The following is a 24,799-nucleotide window of genomic DNA, read 5'->3' as shown; positions in this document are numbered from 1 at the left end:
CTGATAATTTGCATTCATGGGCACTTAGCGAGCTGAAGATCAATTAATAGTGTATGTTTTTCCTCCAGGTGAAATGTTATCTTGGATTTCTCAGAATTAAACCACAGATTTAAAGAGCGGACACTGGATCTCTGTGGTATATTTTTCTAAAACAGTGTATATAGTCTAGGTAGACAAAATAGCTCTCAAATTTTATTTGCACAAGAATTTCCTGGAAAGTTTCTTAAAAATGCAGATTCCTGAGCCCCAGAAGGCTCACTGTGGTCATTTTGGGACTGGACTCCATTACACATCATTATCTGATTACAGGGCCCAAGAACCACAAGCTTTCCAGGAGCCCACACAAATGTCTGCAAGCTTAAAAGGAAGTTATTGGCTCCCAAGGTAATTATGCAAATGCTTATCTATATCTCTAAAACCATAGTATATATCAATTTCATCGTCAGTGACTCTTTTAAATAATCTTATCACATGCGAAAGCAACTTACATGTTTTTCTCTTTTAGCGAGTGTTGCTGAAAGTGAACAATGATTACTTAAAATCACAGCCAAACAATAATTCTAGGAGTTACTCATTGCCAAGTCATGTCAAAATCAAAATGATAAAAATTCTTTAGAAAATAAAGTGATAGGCCTCAAAAGGAAGTGTTTAACACAGAGTCCTGGGACTCTACTTTTTAAAAATATTTATTTACTTATTTTGGGGGGGTGTGTGGAGAATAAATGGAGGGAGGGGCAGAGAGAAAGAGAGAGAGACCCAGAATCCAAAGCAGGCTCCGGGCTCTGAGCTGTCAGCACAGAGCCCGACTCGGGGCTCGAACCCACAAACTGCGAGATCATGACCTGAGCCGAAGTCAGACACTCAACTGACTGAGCCCCCCAGGCGCCCCAACTCTACTTTTGATAAAACGCATCTTCAGGTGAATCTGGTTCTGATCCTGCAGTCACACTTAGAGAACGTAAGGTCTAGATGGTCGTTTCATATCGCCAGAGCGTTCTTGCCTGCACCCAATCATTTATCAGAGTTTCTCACCATCTACTCTGTGCAGGCATGATGCTGGGTGGGAGAACTATAGTGGTAAACAATATTTATCATTGTGAAACTTCCAGGCAAGTGGGAGAGACAGTCAGTAGACAAATGGGCAAGCATATGAAAGCAAATACAAGTTCAGATGATGCTGGGGAAAAAACCAACAGGGCGTTGACATCAAGAAGCCAGGGGACATCGACTGCAGACAGGGGAGGCCAGGGAAGGCTTTTCTGAGGGAGTGGGATTAAGGAATAAAGAAGGAGTAGCCAGCCCTGGGTAGAGCATTTCAGGCACTGGGAACAGCATGGGTAAAACCGCCTACACTGGACCAAGCTTGCCTTGTCCAAGAGTGTCAGGAGAACGGGAGGAAAGCGAGAGGCAGAGAGGGGAGGGAGGAAGTAGGCCCAGACCCTTCGGGTCTGCATAGGGAATTCCTATGCAGATGGATTTTACCTTAAGGGCAATGGAAGCGAAGTGCCATCTCTGCTTGCTTGTTATTCGTCAAAGCTTGGGTGTGGCGTGGTACTTTGTGCAGCGGCACTCAGCTCGGAGCCGGACTGCTTCGGTGTGAATTCCAGCTTGGCCTCTTAGAAGCAGAGTGACCTTGGATCTGTTCCAACCTCTCTTTGCTCAATTCCTCACCTGTAAAATGGAAGTAATAACACGCCCTACCTCAGAAGGTAGTTTAGCATCTTTAATAAATGCATGGTAAGTACCATATATGTCTTAGTAATGAAGATTTGTGTTCAAGAAGATCATTCTGGATTCCCCCACGGACAATTAACTGGGTACGGGCAAGAGCAGACATGGTTGGATTGGTTAGGAGGCTGTCACGTTTGTTCAGGAGAAATATGATGGAGGCTGGAGGTGGGGTGATGAAAGCAGAGTTGGAGAGGAGGGTTCGGACTCCCGATTTATTTGGGGGGCAGAGTTGACAGAACCTGGGAATGGATTAAATGTGGGACGTGAGGTGAAGGGAAGAATAAAGAAAAGCTATTTGGTTTCTGGCTCGACTAATTGGGTGCATAAAAATCATCGTCATCAATCATCATCAATAGCAGCAGCAGCAACATTTATTGAGCGGGCGTGCATGCCAGCCACTGAGATAAATGCTTTATCAACACCTCTTGAGATGTAGGAGGCTTAGGTACAAAGACATTTGCCAGAAGGGAAAGTCAAGAGTTCAGCGTTGGATAAGTGAAGTTTGAGATGACCCTGAGATACCAGATGGAAGGGTCAAAAAGGCAGCTGGATAGCCGGCTCTATAAAACTCAGAGATGACTGGTTTGGAGATAATATTCACGAGTCATGAACTTTGCAACGGAATTCACCACAGTGTTCTTTTATGTAATGATTTGGGCTGTTACAATAGTGTTTTATTACTTTTGGCCCAAGCCTTTTTTTGAGTTCAAGACCTGCTTCCTAACAACCTTTATGTCAATTGACTTTTCAGTCGATTCTCCGTAGCGTACAATAAAGTACCGCGTTGACATTTCTGACTCTGAAACAGAGCTCTACCGACTCAACTTGCCTAACCTGAAGTTTGCATTCCCTGTGAAACATTTCGTGATTAAAATGCTAAGAAACTTTAGTTCAAGTTATGGTCTTGAAGTCAACAGAATTATATCAATTCGTATGGGTATAGAAAATCGTGTATTTACAGTGCTTCGATTGACATTTAAATTGACATTTGAACAGTTTTTCCAATCCCACACAGTTAGTGGCATAAGGTCTTGAGAAAGCATGAAACATTTGTTTATCAGCCTCATATTTCATCGGGCTTGCCAAACACAGTTCATTTTCCATAGAAATTCACAAACCTGAGCAGTGGCCAAATTGTCAGAGTCACTGAATGTAAGCCAGTGAATAAAATTGTTAAACCCTTTGATTCCCCCCACTTTTTTTCCCTTAAAAAGTAACGTAGCGTGTGCCTCTGAGTTTTATGATTTGACATCTATTACCCACAGCACCCAAATGTGTTTGAGAAAAAGCCTGTGTGGACATTGCAGCACAGAGTGAACACAGGCGGGGTCTTTTGGGAACATTCATTTGCAGCCTTGCTTATCCTCCAGTGGGAAGGACTACTCCTTGGTAGTTCTCTGGACATCCTTCTGAGGGCAATGGTACCAACTCGTAAAAATGAATAACATAAGGAACTTTTAAGGGTTAAAACATTTGAAGGCAAATCCGGAATAGGCAGAAATTCCATGTTGGTCCGAAAGGTGATAAATTGCGGACACCGTGCATTAGAGTGACCCGGCGTCACTGGCAAACCTTTCTCTTGAGACTTTGGTTCTAATAGAATGCACTGATTTGAGCAAAATCTTGAGCAGGGGGCAGGATGGAACCAGCTATCGCGAAGAAAATAATATTCATGGGAATTGGTCCACTGTGCCCCAAAATCGTTTGGAAAGTTAATGGATATGGAAGGATCCATAAACTTCCATGAGTTGAAGGATCACAATTAACTACTGAAGTTCAGCTATGAGAAAGTCACTGAGCTGTGAGGTCACTGTGCTCAAGTCACATGTAATCTATTTGGGGAGGGCAGCCACGTGGGATACAAGGGCAACTGTAAGTTCAAAAGGACTCTCACAGATGGGAACCACGGGCATGTCGGGAAGGGAGTCACCACTCGGGAGTGAAGGTGTCGGGGGAAAGCGGGGCTAAACAAGAAGCTGGAGCAGGATCCTTGTCATCAGTGGCCTCGAAATGAAGTTGAGGAGAAGGGGCCTGATGTGCCAGGGGCCAGCATTTGTCACTCCCTGCTTGATGGAGGCCCTCTCTCACCATGGCCCTTGCCAAGCCGCATTGGTGAACCGACAGGAGTCATGGTGACTTCAGAAGAGCCCAGTGTAACCGGGGAAGGGCTGTGGCAAGGGAATAAGGGTTAGCATTTCATTTTTCATGTCGCAGTTTTGTTGAGATATAGTTCACATACCATACAGTTCACTCACTTTAAGTGTACAGTTTAATGGTATATTCATAGAGTTGTACACCCGTCACCACAATCAATTTTAGAACAGTTTCATCACCCCCAAAAGAAAGCCTGCAATCCTTAGTCATCACTGCCCACAATCTTCCCGTCCCCCTCAACCCCTGGCAACCACTAACCTTTTGCCACTCTATGGATTTGCCACTCTATGGATTCTGGGCATTTCATATAAATGGAATCCTACAATATGTGGTCTTCTGTGACTGGTTTATTTCCACCTTTTGGCTATCGTGAATCGTGCTGCCGTGAACAATTTTGTGCAGCAGCTTTGTGTGAACGTGTATTTTCCGTTCTCTCGGGGATATGGCTGGGAGGGGAATTGTTGGATCCTATGGTAAGATAGCTCTAGTTTTAATATTTTGGAAACCAACCAATCGTTTTACAAAGCATTTTACGTTGCCACCAGCAACACGTGAGAGTTCTAATTTCTCTGCCTCCTGGCCAACAGTTCTTTTTACCTATCCTAGTGAGTGTGATCTAGTATCTTCATGTGGTTTTGATCTGCATTCCCCTGATGGCTGATGATGTCGAGAATCTTTTCATATGCCGATTGGCCATTTGTGTATGATCTTCAGAGAAATGGCTGTTCAGAGCCTTTGCCCACTTTTAAATCAGGTTATTTGTCTTTTTATTATTGGGTTGTAAGAGTCCTTTATATATCTGGACACATACAAGTCCCCCATCACATATGTGAGTGAGTGAGCATTTCATTCGAATGATTGGTTCCCTCCGACATCCCTGTTGTACCTCTACCGTTGACTATAAACTGGCATATGTCTATGTAAGCATTTACCTCCACGTTGTAGCTTCCAGATTCTTCCCCCTGCAAGTGCGTGGTGCCTCTCTGCCTTGTGTGCTGAAGGAGACCTTTCGGAGCTGAGAGCTCCCCAGGGTGTCTGACTCAGAGGATCACGGTGACCCCAGGTCTCCTCCCTCCCAGGGCCTCTAGCTGTGCATTCCAGCCGGGGAGCCTGCCTGCCCGACTCCGGCTCTTTGAGCGGTGGCCCTGTCTCCAGCCTCCTTCTCTGTTCCCACACGGGACAGGGGCTCTGCGTGGAGAGGATGGGGGGTCAGTTCTGCCTGGAGCTGCTGCTACTGCTGAGGTGTAAGGGCCCTGGGGAGGTGAGAAGATGCATGCGCTTCGGGCTCTGTGCCTGGAGCCTCCTGCTTCAAGTGAGGCAGATGCGAAAGACGTCATGGGGCTGATAATCCTGGAGCGGCGCTGGGGGAAGGTGGCCACAAGCAAGAAAGAGTGAGAGAGGCAATAGCTTTGGAGGGATTCTCTCTGCTCGTTCCAGCTCTCAAGTCTCTTTCAGCTTCAAAGTTCAGACGGTTCAAATGACACTTACGATGTCTCTGACTGTTGCTTTAGGAGAAGGTTCGGAGCCTCTGAGCCAGGATGACTGGAATGTTACCTATGATTGCCAAGACACTCGTATTTTTATTGCAAGCTTAGAACAGATCTCAGTAAGAACCCGTCATTTCTTCTGCGCCTTCCCTTTGGGCTGTCGTTTTCAGTATTGTTAAATTGACGCACTTTGACTTTAATGATGCACCCCGACTTACGCTGTTATTCAGCAGGTCTCAGTGGTCTCCTGTGCAGTGCTTTTGAGCCCCTCTCTGTCTCTGGTTTAGTGGATACCATATAATGACAGACATTTGGGACAAGGGCAAACGTTGTCCTTTTCCTCACTAGGACAAAGGAGCCAGATTCTACGACATTGACAAGCAACACAGGTACTCATGTGAAACCACAAAACGTGGGGTGACTCTTCCCTTGTGGCCGCTGCATGAGGCAAAGGCAGATGATTGGTTCAGAAAATCGGAAAGCCTTGGATTTGCTGCTTGTGGTCTCTGGTGCAAATCTTAGATTTTTACGCTTCCGGTTTTTTATGATTTCACAGAAAGAACCTCAGAATCCATCTTTTCTTCTTATTAACTTGGAATAGTGCCACAGTAATAGTAACTAGAAGATCAGTCAACTCAGGTTGTAGCGATCGTAGGTTCCTCGACACCTATCACCGTTCCTCGGGAACATTTGTGTTTTGTTTGTGGGAAAATGAGCCACAAAGGCAGTAAATCCCCCTTTATTTTCCAACCGTCTTTGTAAATCCTGCCGACAGGAACTGCACATTCAGGCGGTAAGTACCTTCAAACTCCACCGCTGTCTTGGAAAAGAAATCGATTTTGAAGTCACTCTGTGGTGCCCGTCTTCAGGTTCAGAAAAAGGTCATTTGTGGAAACCAGGTGGAGCCCAAGTTCCGCATCCAGGGCGAAAATGGGATTTTTGTAAGCCTTCCGAGCCTGCATTCGGTACTGTGCGCACCTGTACAAATTTGCAAACATGTCCTTCTCTAGTGGGAACCCTGCGGGAGGAGCAGTTTGGACTGTCACCTTGATAGCTCACATTTGTGGAAGCTGCAATGCCGGGAGCTAGTGAGGTATTTGAATCTTTTCATTCATGATTTGTTTTGACAGAGAGAGAAAGTGAGTGGGGGAGGAGCAGAGAGAGAGAGAGAGAGAGAGAGGGAAGGAGAGAATCCCAAGCATCCTCCATGCTGTCAGCACAGAACCCGATGTGGGGCTCGATCCCCCGAAACCGTGAGATCCTGACCTGAGTCAAAATCAAGAGTCAGGCGCTGGACCGACTGAGCCCCCCAGGCGCCCCTGAACCTTTTCATCTATTTGAATCTGGTCGTGGAGTGGTAGGTAGAGGGAGTATGCCAGCCAATTAGCTCTGGGTCAGTGTCCTGCTGGAGATATATCCGCAGCCTTTCTATTCTGGTCAGTGTCCGTGAACTTCGGAATGTCACTTGAGACGGACGCTCCGTAGGTGCTGAGTATGGGTTTAGTGGGCTACTTGGGAAAGGAGGTACTGGAGGGCCGAGGCCTGCCTGTTTTAACAAGACCTGGTCGGTTCCCACTGTAGCCTGCTCTGAACGAGTCAGTGAGAAAGCACCTTGCGGTTCCTGTGAGAACCAGACTTGCATTTATTTGTTTTCAGTCCATCTTCTGGAACCAAGGAAGGAGTGAGGGCCATTCCTGCTCAGGTGCACACCGCAGCTGGGACGGTCGCCAGGGCGGTGCTGTCCTGGTGTGGTGATACCTCCCCATATTTACAGAGGCTCCCTACCCATCTGTAGTGGTTTACCACAGCGGCAGAGAAGTTATCAGCCTGGGGCTTCTTTAGTTTCTTTACAATTAGCTCCTAAGTGCATCCTGGGGAGGTCAAATGGGTAGGAGAAATTCGGTGACCAAGGAGACGAGCTTCATGAGTCCCATCGAGCTGAATTCGTATTTACTGTTAGAAAGAGATAGAGATTATTTTAGTTAGGATCCTAGAGGCGGATGGCAAATTAGTTTACCTTTCAAATTGCATTCATCCAAAAGGGGGCAGGGTGTGTGTCTGTTTTAAGTGCATTTCTTTTTAAAGTTGAAAGTTTAGACAACTCCTCATCTGTAAATTGGGGACAGAGACAGCTTTTCCTCTGTAGGTTGTGAGAATTAAGTGAGCTAATATATGTCATGCGCTTAGAACAATGCCTGGAATATAATAAGAGCCCAGTAAATGTTCAATGTTACTATTATCTTTAGTTTTATATTACAGTATGGCAGCTTTTTGATGCTAATAATGGTTCCTTGAGCAGATATGAAGCACACTGACCGGTTTCTACGTGTTATTCCAAATTCTCCTCAAGGAGGTTACAGGCTAGTGGGGAGACCAAAGTAGAAACAAGTAGTTGCTTGAAATAGAAGCGTGCCCAGCATATCCTGGGAAAGCTCGAGGCCCGAGCACTCCAGCCCATGTGGACCAGTAAAAGAAGGTCTCCAAAGGAGCAGGCATTGAACTGATGCTCATTTATGGCCGTTCTCCTGCTGTGTGGCATATGGGGGCTGGACGGACACTTAGAGGAGCATCTTGGGTTTGGTACTTGGGCAGATAGATAGGATGTCTCGTGTCCCGAATCCATCAAATATAGTAGGTTGCCCAAAGTCTGCACTCAAGAAAACTGTGTTTTCTCTACACTCTCCATAGCTGTCAGAAGCTTTTGGGCAATAATTTGGTAAGAAAAACTCGATTATATTCATCACTGAATACATGGGCGGTGATGGTTCTGAGAATCGCGAGCATTATGGCATCTGAAATCCCTGCCCACTTAGTTCTTCTCATTATTCTGCCAAATTCAAGCAAATCCCAAAACAGGACTCTTCCCAGACAAACTAAATGAGTTCTAATTCAGCAGTTATACCAATGGTCTGGTTATTTTTCTCCTCTTTATTACAGAGGCAACACAATGACGGTTAAGCAACCTCCCAAGAAACAACGAACGCACTCACTTTTAAATAACTTCTGAAGAAATAAAGAACTATTCTAATTTCTGCAGAGTGGTTTTGATTTCGAGACACCAGCTCCCTTAATCCTGGGGCAGCTATCTCTTCCTCTTGCAAATTTTCTTTAACATCTTGGTCACCCCCCAAGCTGTTTGGATTTTGCTGATGTAGTTTGTGTAAGAAGTGAAAAGCCTACTGTAGGAGGTCCTACGTCAAGTTTATTAACCTTAAGATTTGACCTCTAGGTTTTTCTTCCTCAATTATGTTTTAAATATTTTTATGTATTTATTTTTTTTTTGAGAGAGAGAGAGAGAGAGAGAGAGAGAGAGAGAATGAGTGGGGGAGGGGCAGAGAGAGAGAGAGGGGGAGAGAAAGAATCCCAAGCAGGCTCCGAGCTATCAGTGCAGAGCCCGATGCAGGGCTTGATCTCACAAACCGTGAGATCATGACCTGAGCCGAAATTAAGAGTCTGACACTTAACTAACTGAGCCACCCAGGTGCCCCATCTTTCTCAATTATGTTTTAAAACTGCACACAGACTTGGGGCACCTGGGGGGCTCAGTCAGTTAAGCGTCTGACTTTGGCTCAGGTCATGATCTCGCTGTTTGTGAGTTCAAGCCCCACGTCGAGCTCTACACTGACAGCTCGGAGCCTGGAGGCTGCTTTGGATTCTGTGTCTCCCTCTCTCTCTGCCCCTCCCCTGCTCATGCTCTGTCTCTGTCTCTCTCTCAAAAATAAATAGACATCAAAAAAGTTTTTTAAATGCACTCAGACTTCCACATTTGTTCATTGTTTCTGTATGTTAAGTTCTGAACACACAGTGTGATTCAATATTGGCCTTGTTTTCTAGAGTAGGGTTCCCAACTTCAGTGGTGTTGACATTCAAGGCTGGATCATTCTTTGTTGTGGGGCCTGTCCTGTGCATTGTGGGATGATTAGCAGCACCTCTGGTCTCCACCCACTAGATACCAATAGTACCACTTCAACTCTCCTTCCCACCCACCCCCTACCCCCGCCATTGTGACTCCAGACATTGCCCAGTGCCCTCTAGTGGGCACAGCTGCCTTGGTCGAGAACACTGCTCTAGAGAAAAAGAGTTGGGTAAAGAAAGCCCTAAGGTGGAATTAGCTGAACTGTGACCAATGCCAGAGCCACAAGGGAAGGGTTGGAATTGGAATTCACTAGATGCGGCAACCTGGCCTTCCAAAGAAGGTGAAAAGAAGACATTCAGAGGGAGAAGGTCTAACGCTCTGGCCTCCAATGAGCCTTATGCAACCCGTGACTCCCTCCTGGTGGTTTTACTCTCATATTACCTAAGGTCATAGGGTGACCTTAGGTGTGGCAAAGAACAGCCTCTGGTGATTTTGGATAGGAGGCAGGGATCGTGTAGGGTAGCAGTCAGTAAGGGAGGTGTTCAGCTGCTTGTATGTCAGAGATGGCATATTGGTAAATGACGGATGTGTTCAACTTTGGAGTTTGGCATAGAAAGCTTCTGTGTTAGGTCCAAAATCTACATCATCTCCAATTCCAACTGTGTAGTGTTCCTTTTGGGGGATCTGGAGAACCCGGAGAAGGCTCCCTTTCTGGATATAAGTACCATAGCCAACATTTATTGAGCTTGAGGCTCGTCGACATGAAAGGACTCAGAGATAGACACTACATTTTATAGATGAGGAAACTGAGGTACAGAGAAGCTAAAGAAACTTGTCCACATTCCCATAGGAGATAGGCAAAGTTCGTGATTGTGAACCTAAGACAGTCTGGTTGTGGAACCCACAAAGCCCACCACCATACTGGGAAGCCATCTTTGCCCTTATGTGTACATTTGACTTGCCTGGGAGCCCCCACCTTCCACAGATTTGAAGCATGGAAAATTTTTTTTGGAGAGGACGACAAGATTTGGCTATTTTGAGGCAATTTTTCACATTGTTTAAAATTTTTTTATTACTTATCAAAAGAAAGTAAATACTGGAACTTAGGCTATTTTTCGTTGACCACAGGGCAGTGTTGTTTGTAAGGGAGCTTCATTGATCTTGGTTATTTTTTTAATAGATTATTCAGATGTGATTTATCAAGGCAAATGTTTCGGGACCCAAATGACCATTCCTTTCTTCTCAACCTCTTCACTTCTCACCACTCCCAGCCCAATCTTATTCCTCAAGTATTATTTATCTTCTAGAAGAGTCAGGTGTTTTAGATGAGGCCAAGATGAATTCTTCCCAGCAAGGAAGTATTTTTGGATAACTAAATGTCAGCCAATGATCCCTGCTGATAAGGCTCTAGACCAGTCAGGGCAAAAGGAATTATAAGCCAAATCACGAAACAATAAGTAAAAACTCCAATTAACAAGAATTTCACAACAAACATAGGCTGATGACTGTTTTATTAAAGCAATATGGAACACAACTAGAGATCACTGTGTTCTGGAAACGTGGGAAATTGGTTGAAATTATTTTTCTCTTGTGATTCCCATGTTAAGCTCCTCACAGTCGTATCTCTTTGGGATGTTTTCCTAATAAATACAGTTGTTAGCTATTTTGTCTTCTTTTTAAAGTCTTGGCCTTCAATTCAATCTTGTTATTTTCAGCAATTGTTTACTGATAAGAGGCAAAGTTCAGATTTATGGGAAAAGTCAGTGTTTTCATTTTATGTGGAGTTGGGAGAGGAGGTTGTCAACTTGACCCTGCTTGTAAATAAGAAACTTGATCTTTTTTCTTGATAGAATCTTATATTGGAAGACATATAATGTGCCTTCGTGATGATAATTGATACAATAGCCATATAGTCTCTAAATGATTAGAATGGGAAGAACTTTCTCAAATAGTGTGTGTCTTCACACATGTCCTTTTACTGCCGGTAAACTTAGTGGGCGGTATGCATGTGTGTGTGTGTGCATGTGTGTGCATGTGCGTGTGTGTGCATGTGTGTGTGCACCCATTTGTCCTATGTTGCTGTTGCTTTGAACCACAGAACAGAAAAGAATGTAAATATTTTCTGATGTTTCCAGGCAGTCAGCCACCCTTAGGGACGGACAAAAGTTTGTGGGGGTTTTTTTCTTACTTTTATCTTTCCATCAGCTTCAACTTTGGCCTATTCCCAGTGAAGCCCCAGGTCAAGGGCAGCCCCAGCCTTCTACCTCCATCGTGGATATGGCTGGTAGCGGTCTGAAAATGAAGAGCTATTCCTTTGGAGCTAAAATAGTTTTTCTTACGAGTAGAAAAAATAATCTAGTTGAACTCGGAATTCATCTGTTTTAAAAGAAAACTGGAGGGGAGAGCGTTGTGGTCTGTGCGATTTGACCTGAGGAAGGGAATGGCACTTCTACAGTTCTTAAAAAATTGCCATACGTGATCACGATTCCTGGAATCCTGGGGAAATGACTTGTTATGGATAGTTGGGATGTTCAGTTTTAAGCAGCAAGTCTGTCTTGTCTCATCTTTTGTTTAAAATCTTTGAATTAATACGACTTGTTCTTCCACCTCAGGAAATAGTGTATAGAACAGCGCTGTCTAATAAAACTCTCGGTGGTGATGGGAATGTTCTGTGTCCCTGCTGTCCAGTATGGTGGCCACTGGCCCCACGTGGCCTTTTAGCCCTTAAAATATGTCTAGCGTGACTGGGGAACTGAAATGTAAGTTTTAGTTACTTTTAATTATTTTAAATTGGAATAGCCACGTGGGGATACATACTGAACAGGGCAAATATAGAGTATAATTAGCACTTAGTGTATGTCTCTGATTTCAAATATTCCATGGTATTATTATCCTACAAAATGTGAATTTTGATCTGTTCCCTGTCTCTGACAAAGTGAAGATTACTTCCGGGTAACCCTCTCAACCTCTATCTTCAGTGCAGGCCATCAAGATAGGTGGTTCTGGAAATACAGCCTGAAAATTAGTTTCTTAGGTTGCATTTTCCTTTGCCCTTTCTAGTGTGTGAGCTGTGAGCATTTTCTGGTTAATTGGAGTTGTTATTAATTGAGGTTGAGCTCTTCAGATGATCCAGACCTGATGTCATTAAGCACAAAAAAGTCCATTATAGCCAGTTGAAGCCCAAAAGCGAAATGAGATAATGGATGAGTTTTAAGTCAGAATAGTTCAGGCATTATTTGAATCAAAAGGAGACCCATTAACGTGAAAAGTCACTGCAAGCACCTACCTCCTTAAGGGTTTAGGGCTTAGATATTGTTTGACCTTTGACCTGCCTGCTCTTTGAACCCAGTTAACCTTTGGCGGGATTTCAGCAGGAGCTACTTTGATGGTCATTTTTCTGGTTTTTTTTTCTGTCTTCATCCTATAATGCTCATCTCTTTTCTGTTGTTTGGTCTTGTTGTTCATTTTCGGGTTTTTTGGGGGTTTTTTTTTGGTTGTTGTTGGTCGTTTCCTGCTAAAGCCCCTAGTTCCTTTCCCTTTGCCCTTCTTTGGTCAAAATATTTCTCTGAAAAATCAAGTACACGTGAAGTCATTTCTACTTGGAATTTACCTGAAGGGGACCCACCAAGATCCAAAGGTCACATCAAAGGGAACTGAAGGAAGGAGATGTGTCTGGATTGAAGCAAAAGAAAAGGAGAAAAAATTTTAAATAATTTAATGTGATTCTGATTACAGAAGCAACTTATGTTTATCGTGGGAAAAATCGCATCTTTGTACACACATCTGCATCCCCTTCCTGGTTTTTGTCTATGCATATTTATGTGTATATGTTTAAATTACCTCTGTGTTATGGTCGTGTGTAATATGCACATATGATAGATGATCTTGGTCCTGAATTTTAGTTTATAACATTTGCTCCGCCACTAAAGTTTCTTCTAAGGCATACTTTTTTCCGTTATTCCTTCAGCTAGATGTAAGAAAATTTAAGTGAGGTACACTTTCTCATGGTATAAATAATGTTGTAATCAACATCTTTGCACGTATCTTTTCATGCATTTTGATGACTCTCTTAGGTAATTCCTAGACGTGTACTCGCAGTGCATATTGAAGTCCTCACCAACAAAGAGTGAATGAGTGGAGAGCAGATTTCAGATTTCTTAGTGACATGGGAGTGGTTCCGGTGAGATAAGAGTTTCCTTGAGGTGGTTTCCTTGACTTCATCGGACTCTTCAGCTCGATCTCAAAGACAGAGCACAGCTTTGTAGATAGTCTACTTTTGCTTTTTTCCTGATGTGAGAATTCTTTGGGTGTAAGTTTGGGTTTATTCGTGCATTCATGGTTAGGACTGCTATTTGTTTCAGACTGTACTTTTGAGTCTTGGTCATTAGCATCTAGTGAATTTCTTCCATATTTTACTCAAATACATACAACGTTGGGCAGCTGACTAAGCCCGAGTCTTAATGAATTAGAAAGGCTCTGTTTTCTTCAGTTTACCTCAGCTATGTTACACTATGTGGTGACAGCCACATACATCTACGTGTCAGAATTTTGTCAGTTGCAGCCATCTGCCACAGTTGGGGAGTCAGGAAATTAAATAGTCTCAAAGTGATCGTGGAACTTTGAGAGTAACAATCCTGAGGCCAATGTACTTCATTTTGTTATGGAGAATATGTATACAAAGTAAGCTACATATTAAAAGCTGTATATATATATATATATATATGTTAACAAAAAGAAGTGGTAACTGAGAGCGGAAAGGAACTGTTACAATGAGAGGGCAATTTAAAACAGGCATAAGAACTTTAAGATCTCTAAAATGCCAAAGGCAACACACCTCACTGATGGGTGTTCCTAAGTCTCATTCTAGCCCATCAGGGAAATGCTATGTTGTGGTTAATATACATTGTTTAGTGCGGTGGAATAATGTCCATTGTGGCCTACCATGAAAATGATGACATTAAAACACATGTTTGGGATTGAACTGAATATACAAGTTTCTATATCTCATAAAATTAACTTATGCAGTACATCTCATTCCATAGTGAATAGTCTTCAGAGTCCAAAGCTTGACTTTTTCCCTGTAATTCAAAATGTGATTTGAATATGTGTGTAGGTATGTGTGTCAGTTGACTTATTATAAAAGGAGAATTATTTGTCAATGACTTTTCCAGAGAATCCTCTTATATCCGAAGAATTGAAAGCAACTCCAATCTGACTCCAAGGTTTGTGTTTTTTCCACATAGTCTCCAAGTAACATCATCCTTTACACCCTTAAAATGTTTCTCAGTAGAAATAAATGTAACGGCAATATGTTCATGAACCGTGAAAGACAAAGTGTGCAGAGAGGCATAGATTTTGGAGACTATACCAGGATATATATATCTCTATCTATCTATTGGATTTTTTTTTCAGGAAAATCATTGACAAAATAATTCTTCGTTCTGGACATATAAGCTTTACATTATTGGAAGAGAGTTTGCTGACATGATCTAAATGATGGGGCTTCTGATATTGATATCATGACCCACTAATCATTTGTGACCCACAGTTGAAAAACACTAGCATGGAAATAGAGTGTGTCATCCATCTAGATGATTCCAGGGCTGGTTAATTCAGGGACACAATGATGCCACCAAAGACGTAAGGGCTCTACATCTTTCCACTTACCCCTTCTGGTCATAATATGGCACAGTTCCAGGCATCGTATCCTCAAACAAGTAGATCCAAGGACAGAAGACCACGTGTGTGTGTGTGTGTGTGTGTGTGTGTGTGTGTGTGTGTGTGTGTTTAATTGGAAAGTAATCTTTTTCCCCAGAAGTTCTTCCTCTCCTAGAAGACTTTCCTTCTGGCCCCATTCGTTGTTCAGGTTCCATCACAACCCATTCCTAAACCGGTCACTAGCAAAGGGAATAGATGCCATATTTGGTATTGTTGGATATGGTATGTTATTGTAATTAATGCCATAATTGGCATGGAGGAGTGAACACTCATTCCCTGAGCCAGGGTACGGCCTCATCTGTCCTGAGTTTGTGAAAGGCCAGATGCTGGGTATAATTCCAGCTTTGCCAACAAGGAATGAGGGGTGAGGAAAGCTGTTGTGCAGCTAGCTGAGGAAGTCTGCCATTTTTGCCAGGGCATTTTGCCTATAATTCTGTCATGGTGTCAGTGCTGCTCGGCCTCCTCTAATCGGTATTTCTGAGCTTCTTTTATCCCTTTGGTATGTTCTGGGTTCCTTAAGGATGGGAACTTACTGTTTTTACCAGGGTCTGGAATTGTGCCTTATCCTAAAGGGTGATAAATAAATATTTACTATGTTGATTGGAATTCGCTCATGAGAATTGATGAAAAGTTTTCTTAATTTTTTATGGGATCTAAATTCTTTTAAGTCAAGTTTTTTGTTGTTGTTGTTGTTTAAATATCAAGACCCTCCCAGTAAAGTTATGTTTATTCATTCCAGAAAATGATTAAGGAGCCTTGATCATAAAGGTACTGGAATGAAGTTACTGTGGGTGCTGTGTAATGTAAACCCTAAAAAGATTGTTTACAATTCTGTGTGGGTGTAGGAGGAATCTGTTAACATTTTGAAGACTATACAGTACAGTTTATCATCTTAAAAATTATTAAGTGAAAGGAACGACTTGTATACAAAATCACCGCGATTCTCTATTTGAAGCTCCATTTAATACAAGTTTTCTTAGGAAAACTAATTACCCCAATAATTTAAAATTCAGTACATCATTGTACATATCATATAAGTTCATTTAAAAAAATCTTTTTCCATAGAATGAGATCAAAAGATCAGACTTTGGTTACTAATATGGTGTGAAGTATAAAGTCAGTGTTCCAAGTCTTCTATCTGTTCTGTAATATAAACATTTCTCAAGAGCTTATTTTTTTCAATTTGAAGAATTCTTCATATAAACTTACTTTCATCTGGTTCAGGTTCAGTGACTATACATGTTCACAATTTTTCACTTTATCTACTGTTCTAACTACTGTATGAACGTCTGGGTTTTTTTTTTTAATGTTTTGAGATTGTATAAATTCTCTCTAAAAGGGAAAACAGTCCTCATCTGCCTGCAGAATGGTCAACTTTGCATGTGTAAATGAGCAGTTCCCACCTTATTCAAGAGTAGCCATTTATAATAAGTTCCCCGAGGTGACACGAAATTTGACGCATAATTCAGCACAAACATATGGATGATTTTTAAACCATTTTATTGTTTGCTAGTGGTACTGATTTTTAGTTACAGCTTTTACTAAGCGAAGTGATGGCAGGCGAAACTCGTTTTCTTGTGTCATTCTGAAAGCATCTGAAGTGTTTCCTTCAGTTCTCTTCCCATTTTCTGACCTCTTAATCCTGAAAAATAACAACAAAAGGAAGAATCAAAATAATTTACAAATATTCCTAGCGAGTATCACTTACATCACATGTGTGGCTTCAGTTCTGCCAAAGCAATGTATAACCATTTAAGTTGAATTCTGTCGTATTCAAAGTTTCTTCGTTATCTCCTTGTCATTAGGTAGGAGGTATCCAGAATGGACGACCTTGCCTTCAGGACACCTACAGCTATTAATTAATAATAAAATAACAGTAGCTACCCTTTACTGAATTCTTCCTGCACGCCAGGCTCTGAGCTCATCACTTGATTTTATTTTCTGTAAAACAACCCTAAGAAGCTATCAATATTTATACTCCGATCTTACACAGGAGTTTTAAAGAGTTCAGACTACCTGCCCAAAGTCACCTTTCCATAAATAGCCCTGCCAAGATGTGAACACATTATAAAGTTCATGGCTTTAATCATTAATAAAGAGATAAATAAATGCATTTTCTATACAGAGGGAACATTACCTTAGGCTAGTAATCAACTATAGGCACCAAATTATTTGGGATACAATTTCAAATATTCTGTCCCATACTCGCCATAGATATGCTCATAATTGTGAAGACACATTTGTCAGATAGTATAACTTTTTGTTGGGAAACTGTGGTAGTTGTACTTGGACAGAGGCTTGAAATATCTGAGTTAGTCACTTTCTCTTATTTTCAAAAAGGGAAAACACCCATGAATTTGAAATAACTTGTACAATACTGTTTCCTCTTTGGAAGCAGAGCCAGAACTGGAACCTGGGTATGCTAGCTCCCCATCTAGGTCATTTCCATCTCACCCCTCACTGCTTCTCAGGAGAAAATCCTCAGTAGCATTTATAACATGGAATCACATTTTCATGCATACATGCAGTAGAATTATATAATCTCATATACACAGAATAAGGGTTTGGGAATAGGGATATGAGTCACTTATTTTATTGGCTATTTCCCACTCATTTGGAAGAGTTTTCTGTAATGCAATTAATTTTGTGCTTAATTGTGAAAACTTCTTGCTAAAAGATTAACCTATAGAACCCAGCCCTGAAAAGGAATCTGATAGACTATCTAGCTTCCTCTAAGTTAGATTAAAAAACCGCTCTAGACGGGTAATCTTCCTTTAAAGAGATTCAAAGGGTCCTCAAAGAGATTTCCCACCCACCTTTTGTAGCCTGTTCAATTATATGCATCCTCCCCACTCTCAAAACTTACCCCCCCTTTTTTTTATCTTCAGTGCAAATCTAGCCTATTCTTGCTAGTTAAACCCTTGAAATATAAGAAAAACTGATATTCCCTTATACTGCTATCCTTAAAATTAATGGGTTTCAGTAATACATATTCTAGAAGTTCAAAATAATCATAGAACTTAAACCCACTATAAAAACTATGCCTCATAGATAAACTTGTTTATAATATGAAGTTACAACACACACTCAGACTAATAGAGTCATTGACCTGTGGCTACTGAAACTCTAGATCGTGGTTTGTTTGAGAACTTAGAACTCTGGGGGCCAATTTTGCTTTACAACATTTTCACAGATGTTGTTGTGGCTTCAAGGGATACTCACCACTTCTTCCCGCTTGGTCTTGTCTGTTGCTGGCCAAGCTTCCAGAGGCAGGTCAGGAAGCATGGGGGGCAGGGGCTGTATGGGGAACATCGGAGGCAGAGGTGGCTGTGGCGGCAGGGGCTGGATGGGGTGCACGGGTGGCTGGGGCTGGATGGGCTGGTGAGGCTGCGGCTGGACGGGCTGGGGCTGGAAGGGCTGCTGGGCAGGCAGAGGGAGGTTTGGCTGGTGGTGTTGGGTTGGAGTCATGGAGTGTTGGCCAGGAACTGGCATCATTGGTTGCTGGGGGACCACGGGCTGCTGAGCTGGCACCATGGGGATGTGGTGATGAGGCTGCAGGGCGTGATTCGGGGGGTTCTGCTGGGACAGCACGGGAATGATTTGGTGGTGCAGCCATCCACCCATGGGTTCGTAACCATAGGAAGGGTACTGGTGAGAAACAAAGAGTCAGGTTTACCATTGGCTCCATTGACTTCCAACTGGAGAAGTAGTCATGTTGTCTTTGTCATTATGACTATGAATATTTATGCATTTTTCCTGTGCAAGAATTTCTAACTGTGTACACAGATATGACCTTCTACAAACTGGATTTTCCATTAGTGTCTGTATGTGGCATAGATATGTTATTTCACTTAAAAGGGAATTGAAACACATGCTTAACATTTTAAGGGAATAAAGAACAAAAAATGTACATACCGGATGCCTTATCATGTTCTGGTACCACTTCAGAGGAGTGAGCACCTTAAGAAAAAGAGACATTAGAATACATTTGCTTTAGTTCAGTTACATGAAATGCACTCACTGATGCTGCAGTCCTGTCAATATCGATAGCCTGAAAGTGTGAGTTCTACAGATCAAAGAATAAGGTAAACATTTGTCAGGTGCTTCCTATGTGTTATGCACTACATTACATCCATCACACACATTTTTCATGTTTTCTCACATACTCTGAGGCAAGTATCATCACACTCACTTTTACGGACAAGGTCATGGGGAGTTAAAGAAGTTTATGAGCTTGACTGAGGTCACAAAAGTAGTAATTCTGTTCAGTTCCCCAGCTCCTGCTCTTCTTTGCCAGAGCAAAACAAAACAAAAAAATTAATGTGATATAACATGAGTCGTGTCTTTTGTTGATCTGACGTCACAATGCAAAAATAAAGGAGGTGGCAGAACTGTCCCTCATCCTAGAAACACAGATTTTCTGGTCAAATATATCAACCTCTTAAGGTTTAATAGAAAACGTTGCCTCAAATTCTTCTTAGTAACACTTTTCCTCAGGTTACATGTGAGTAAACAGATTCACAGATTGTCGTCTGAGCCCACCAAAGAAGTAGGAGTTTCATTCCTTTTTCAACAGTATATACTTGGTTGCAACCTCAGTTCTGGGGACTCCTTCACATAGTAGTAGTACAGCATTTGATACCAATACAACAAACACATTATTGACCTTGCTCAAATTACACTTGACAGAACACCTTTTATATTGCATAACCATTTGCTCCTCAACCATACTTTGAAGTGTGGGTATTATACTTATTTCCCTTCTCCAGATGAGGAAACCAAAGTTTTAAAGAGAGAAAATGATTTGCCAAAGGTCACATGATTAGAATGGGGTTGAGGAGAGCCTCAAACCTGATTTCCAGAAATCTCATGCTTTCCATTGCTCTGCAGAATGTCTCATAGACCACTTGGTCACTGACCATTGATCTTTCAGCAAAGACAAACAAAGGAGACACATAGAGTGTGAACATCTTAGAATTAGGAGTTTCTAGCTGGAAAGGATCTTAAAAAACAGCTGACTCCCCCAACTTTTACAGGCTGAACAGCTTTGCTGTTCACTTTCTGCCCTACCATGCAGCCCCACCCTGAGTGGTAGTTCCTGCTGGATAATTTTATAGCCATATAAGGAGGAGAAACTGAGTCAGAGAGGCCGAGTAGGAGTGTGCTGGGGGCAATGCGGGCTTCAGGCAACCCATCAGGGCTTAAACCAGGAAGCTGGTAATGGGAACTGAAAAAGCGGGACTGAGAAACATCTTGAACAAAGAATCAACACGCTACTCTTTACAGAGCCCAGGGCATTGTTAAGTCAAACAATGGTCAAAATTAGTAAAGAGAAAAATTACCTCATAGCTGAAGTTGATATAACCAGGGTGCCCAGGATGAGGTGGTAGCTTTTATAGAGGGGAAAGGAGAAGAAAAAGAAAGAGGGAGAGGGAGAGAAGGGGGGAAGAGAGAGAGAGGGAGAGAGAGAGAGGAAGAGATTAAGTCAATATGCAATTGTTCACATTAAGGGAGACTGAAGCTACTTTTTAAAAAAATCTACATGGTGCAGAATATATTTGAGGTCTACGTTTAGTCTGAACATGTACGCTGTGTAGGAGAGGAGCCCTCTTATTTTAAAGACGTCCAGAACAACTAAATGACTTTCCCAAGACCCAGAAGCAAAAACCAGACACATTTATCCTCCAGTGATCTTTGACACCCTCCCCCATCCATGTTGTCAACTAATCCTGCTCTATCCCATCCGCCATTTTATGTCTTAATGCAACTCACTCCGTGTTGGAAAGAGAGATGTGTTTCTCCTACACAATTCTGAAGTACCCACGAGAACTGTTTCCCAAACCTTCCCTTATAGATCAGGAGGTGGAGAAGTGCTTAAGTATCCCAGAGATTCCTCACAATTTGTGTGCAAAGCACAGCAACAACAACTAAGGAAACAACTGCCTGTGAATTATTGAGGAACATGAGGAGATGGGGAGGTAAGGTGGAAACGTTACAAATCCCATGGAAAGTGGGAGAGTTGATTTCGACTGCTTCTTTTTATTATTCTGTCCCAGTTTTTTATGGAAGAAAAAATGGAAAGTTCAAAATAAAAATCAGCCTGAATAATGATCTAAACCAGGACTGGCTGGCCTGTCAAAAGTGGAGGCCGTGTGACTGATGACTGCATTGTACAATTCTGGTTGGCCCTGGAGTGGGGGAGAGGGAGAGGAGACAGGATCATGCAGAACATCTCCCTCAGACATGGAGCTAATTAAGGCTCTATTAGTTTTAAATGCTCGTATTTTAGAAGGTTTATTTGCTCTCGTCTGAGTGTGAACTACTTTTTGTTAGGGAACTGCCTTTCCTGTACTTTCTTGATATAAGTAAGCCCTCAGGGAATAGGGGTGCTGACTTGAGGAGTGGAAAAAGGGCTCAATTTGTAATGCAGGGGCCCCTCCGGGGACTAGAAATTGCCACAATGCAGGATTTTAGGAAGGCAGCGCACAGAATCTTGGTCTTGTGGGTGAGAGAGGAAGAGAGGAGGCAGATATGCAAGCTTGGCTGGCTTCTGGTTGTATCAACTGTTCCTTATGCCACCAAAAAGCAGTTGGGTCCTGCTTTGCCTGATAGTGATCTAAGCTCTCTGACCTGATGTGCTTATGTCTAAAGAGAGTGGGTCAGACGTCCTGGTCCTTGGTACCTTTGAATGTGAAATATATCCACATGCATTGGGCAGAGGTAGGATTCTGGACAACCACACGGAAGCACCCATGTACTTAGCAGGTGCACCCAAAGGGATGCGGCCTCTGACAGCAGGGAGAGGGTTCAAGAAAGAAATTCCTAACACAGAAATCTTACCCTCTGAAGGATAACAGCAGTGGAGTGTGAAGGGCAGGAAGAGAGTTGGGCACTTGTAAGAAATTGGGTTTTAGAGAAAACTGGCATTTTTGTAATATGTGGCTAAGGCTGATTAAGCATTTTCTCTGGAGGCCTTTCAAGGGTTCCTTCCAAAAGTTTCCTCCATCTAGAGATGGGCGATGATATTTACAAGCTAATTGTTTCCACAGAATCTCCTGAGGTGCTTGTTAAAATGCAGAGTCCTGGGCACCACCCCCACTCCAGCTGTACTGAATCAGAATCTTGGGTGGAGGCATCTGAATATTTTTTTTTTTATAACAAGCTCTTCAAAGTGTTTCTGAAACACAGAGACATTTGAGGACATCTGATCTTGCACTGTCTTGAGCCCTAAAGTTTACCAACTGTGGGGCAGATTTTTATTTCCAAGCTTGTGAAATTGGATATTGACTTATGCAGGGGTGTTTTACTCACGGGCATAGCAAAGGCTGCTCCCAGGAGGCAGGCAAACAAAATCCAGGTCCCCATTTCTTGCTGGCCCTGAAATATAAGTTGACAGCTAAATCTCTTTGCAAATATGGACACAATTCATACTCCATAAAACCCACATAAGCCATATTAGTCTGTCGCTAGTAAAGAGGATGGGACCATTCTTTGTGAGCTTACTTCATTCACATGTGATTTCCAGTTTTCAGCTCATTTCATTGCTTTTGGAATGACGAGAGTGACAAGGATGCTTCTCACTTAGGTTGAGAGAAGAACAAATTGTAGAGATGTCAATCTATCACTACACGGTTTGGTTGCTACTCTCCTATACCTGTGTAGCCTGTGGATTCATAGAAGCTAAACGTAGCATATGATTAACGATCCTAAAGAACAGAGTTGGCTCTAAAAGCTGAGGAGACCTTCCAGGTGCACAGTATTGGATACTTTCAGAACCAGGACGCACAAAAAAGGTTTTTTTTTGTACGGTGCACCTGAGCATTGCTGCTGTTAAAAACAAAGACTGATTGTCTGCGAAAAGGCCTTAAGGAATTTACCAAAATAGAGTAAGGAAGGAGTGGAGTGAAGTTCCAGGTGTTTCAACTGGTAGGCCTTCAGGCAAGACCCTCAGGTGGCATCTCTGAGCTCCAGATCGGGAACAAAAGATGTGGTTGAATGGAAGGGAGAGGACAGTGCTAATATTGTGCGATCATGCCACGACTTTTGAATGACTTCCGCTTGAAAGAGTCCATGTTTAGTCAATGACATCTTCTTTTTGTTTGGCACTGTACCGTAATTACACACTTTATGACCCTTGGGACATGAAGCGGAACAGGCCATCCTAAAATACGCACATTGCTTTGTGGGACAAATTATTGACTATGAAAACTGTCAGAAGCAAGGTCTTGAATTTTGCAAAGAAAGTGAGTCTCCTGTGTAATAATGCCGGCTGTAAAAAGTGCGCTGACGCGTTCTACCTCCTAAATCTGTTTTTTTAAAGTTTGAATTAATGAGGAAAAAAACCCCACGTTTAGTTGGTGGTTCTGTTTGATGTAATTAAACAAGATGGCTTTTAAAGTCGTAGACAGATCACCGCCTGTGAAAAAGCATTTTTATCTTAATTGGCAAGTAATGAAAATAAATATTCTACTGTGAAATTTGGCCCCCAAAAGTGCTTTGGGATTCTGGAAGTAAAACTTAGTGAAATACAGACAGACACGTTGCTGCATTAGAGAGTAAACTAATCCATCTAAGTAATCAGAGTCTAATTTAATTATGGTCCGACTGAAGAAGTAACTGAATATGACAGCATACAATATTAGAAATGCAGAATACGTTTGCATCTTTTCGTACATGAAATGCAGCGGAGGAAATGAATACAACAGAAAGGATACCAAATTATGAATAAAATCCACATACCTTTGAATATGTGTGTTCAGAGGAAGTTTCTGTCTGGAACTCAGGGATGCTTGATCCTTTAGATTTCTTCCAACTGAGAGCTCAATTTATATCATTCACAGCATCTAGAACAACCAATCAGATTTCTGAAGGAAAATGTGTTGAGTATACCTAAAAACCCCTGTATCAGGAAGTTTTAAAAACTGTGATCAAACAGAAGGCTGCATGTGGTGATTAGTGCATTTAGAGTCTTTCATTATGGGCAATAATAGGTTTAACTGGCAAAAAATTTCATCGGGTTGTTTGTAAGTCAGCAAATAAGTTGACTGCACATGCTGATACATTCAAAGTTACGTTCAAGAAGAGCTATGTCATTGTCTGTTCCCTGGTTCTGGCAAACGTAACATTGTTCTTTACCCAAAAAGCTAGATAGTTGAGTCTCTATAGTGTAATCAACATGTCCCCTAGGGTTCGTCATCCCTTTCAGATCAGGATAAGTTGATTAAAACCCCCATTCTGGTAAAACCCCAAAGCTCTCCCCAGTATTTCTCTGAGGGATTCTAAGTTCGGGATCCCCACTGCTCTATTTTCTACTTCCATTGAATGCATTTTCTCTGTCACCTGTGCCCATTCCTCTATCACCACTCCGGTGTCCACTGAAAGAGGGGACAAAGTTACTTCTCCTTGGCCCCATCCTACAACCCACCTGCCCCCCAAGGAACCACGAACTCAAGATGATCACAGTAGCAGACTTTTCCTGATGATCCGAAGGACGAGGCGAGAAACGTCACCCACCAGGCTGCACACTTAAGCATTGTGTGTGGGACATTGCTCTGGTGCCCCCCTCCCACACAACAGTCTCGCAGGATGATGGTCTTTTGTGCCCACGTCCTTCTGGCCCGATCCCACTTTCTCTTACAAGCAATTCCAAATTCCTCTTTCTTTTTCAGAGCCTCTTGACTTCCCCTTTGGGTGCCATTGTTCCCATGTTCTCAGCAGCCTCTCCTTTGCCTAAACAACAAAAACCGGAGCCCTTCTGCCTCTGAGAGGATCTATGATCTAGCTATTAATTTCATATGTCTCTTACCCTTGTACCTTAGTAAAGCACATGGATTTTTGTCTTTTACTCTAGGAT

General features: G+C 42.4%; 2 protein-coding genes across 5 annotated transcripts in view; one reads left to right on the top strand and one right to left on the bottom strand.

Moving 5' to 3' along the window:
• Positions 1-24,799, top strand: part of ARHGAP6 (Rho GTPase activating protein 6) — a 451,443-nt gene that overhangs the window by 315,530 nt on the left and 111,114 nt on the right. The window lies entirely within an intron of this gene.
• Positions 16,514-24,455, bottom strand: AMELX (amelogenin X-linked). Its single transcript, XM_047844200.1, has 8 exons — positions 24,371-24,455; positions 23,686-23,789; positions 22,258-22,323; positions 20,289-20,336; positions 18,968-19,012; positions 18,862-18,906; positions 18,169-18,594; positions 16,514-16,588 (listed from the first exon to the last, which is right to left on the bottom strand). The coding sequence occupies exons 3-8, from the start codon at positions 22,309-22,311 to the stop codon at positions 16,583-16,585; spliced, it is 624 nt and encodes a 207-aa protein (XP_047700156.1). The 5' UTR covers positions 22,312-22,323; positions 23,686-23,789; positions 24,371-24,455; the 3' UTR covers positions 16,514-16,582.

The sequence above is a fragment of the Prionailurus viverrinus genome, chromosome X, assembly GCF_022837055.1.
Source record: "Prionailurus viverrinus isolate Anna chromosome X, UM_Priviv_1.0, whole genome shotgun sequence".
Classification (NCBI taxonomy): domain Eukaryota; kingdom Metazoa; phylum Chordata; class Mammalia; order Carnivora; family Felidae; genus Prionailurus; species Prionailurus viverrinus.
Note: the sequence above shows the minus strand (reverse complement) of the source record. Positions and strands in the feature narration are given on the sequence as shown.

What these genes read in the sequence shown, in the direction of transcription:
- AMELX (XM_047844200.1), bottom strand. Translation starts at nt 22,311, where the DNA reads ATGGGGACCTGGATTTTGTTTGCCTGCCTCCTGGGAGCAGCCTTTGCT. An exon ending in ATATCAACTTCAGCTATGAG is followed by an intron (nt 19,013 to 20,288) that starts GTAATTTTTCTC and finishes TTTGATCTGTAG; the next exon opens with AACTCACACTTTCAGGCTAT. An exon ending in AGAACATGATAAGGCATCCG is followed by an intron (nt 18,595 to 18,861) that starts GTATGTACATTT and finishes GTTTCTCACCAG; the next exon opens with TACCCTTCCTATGGTTACGA.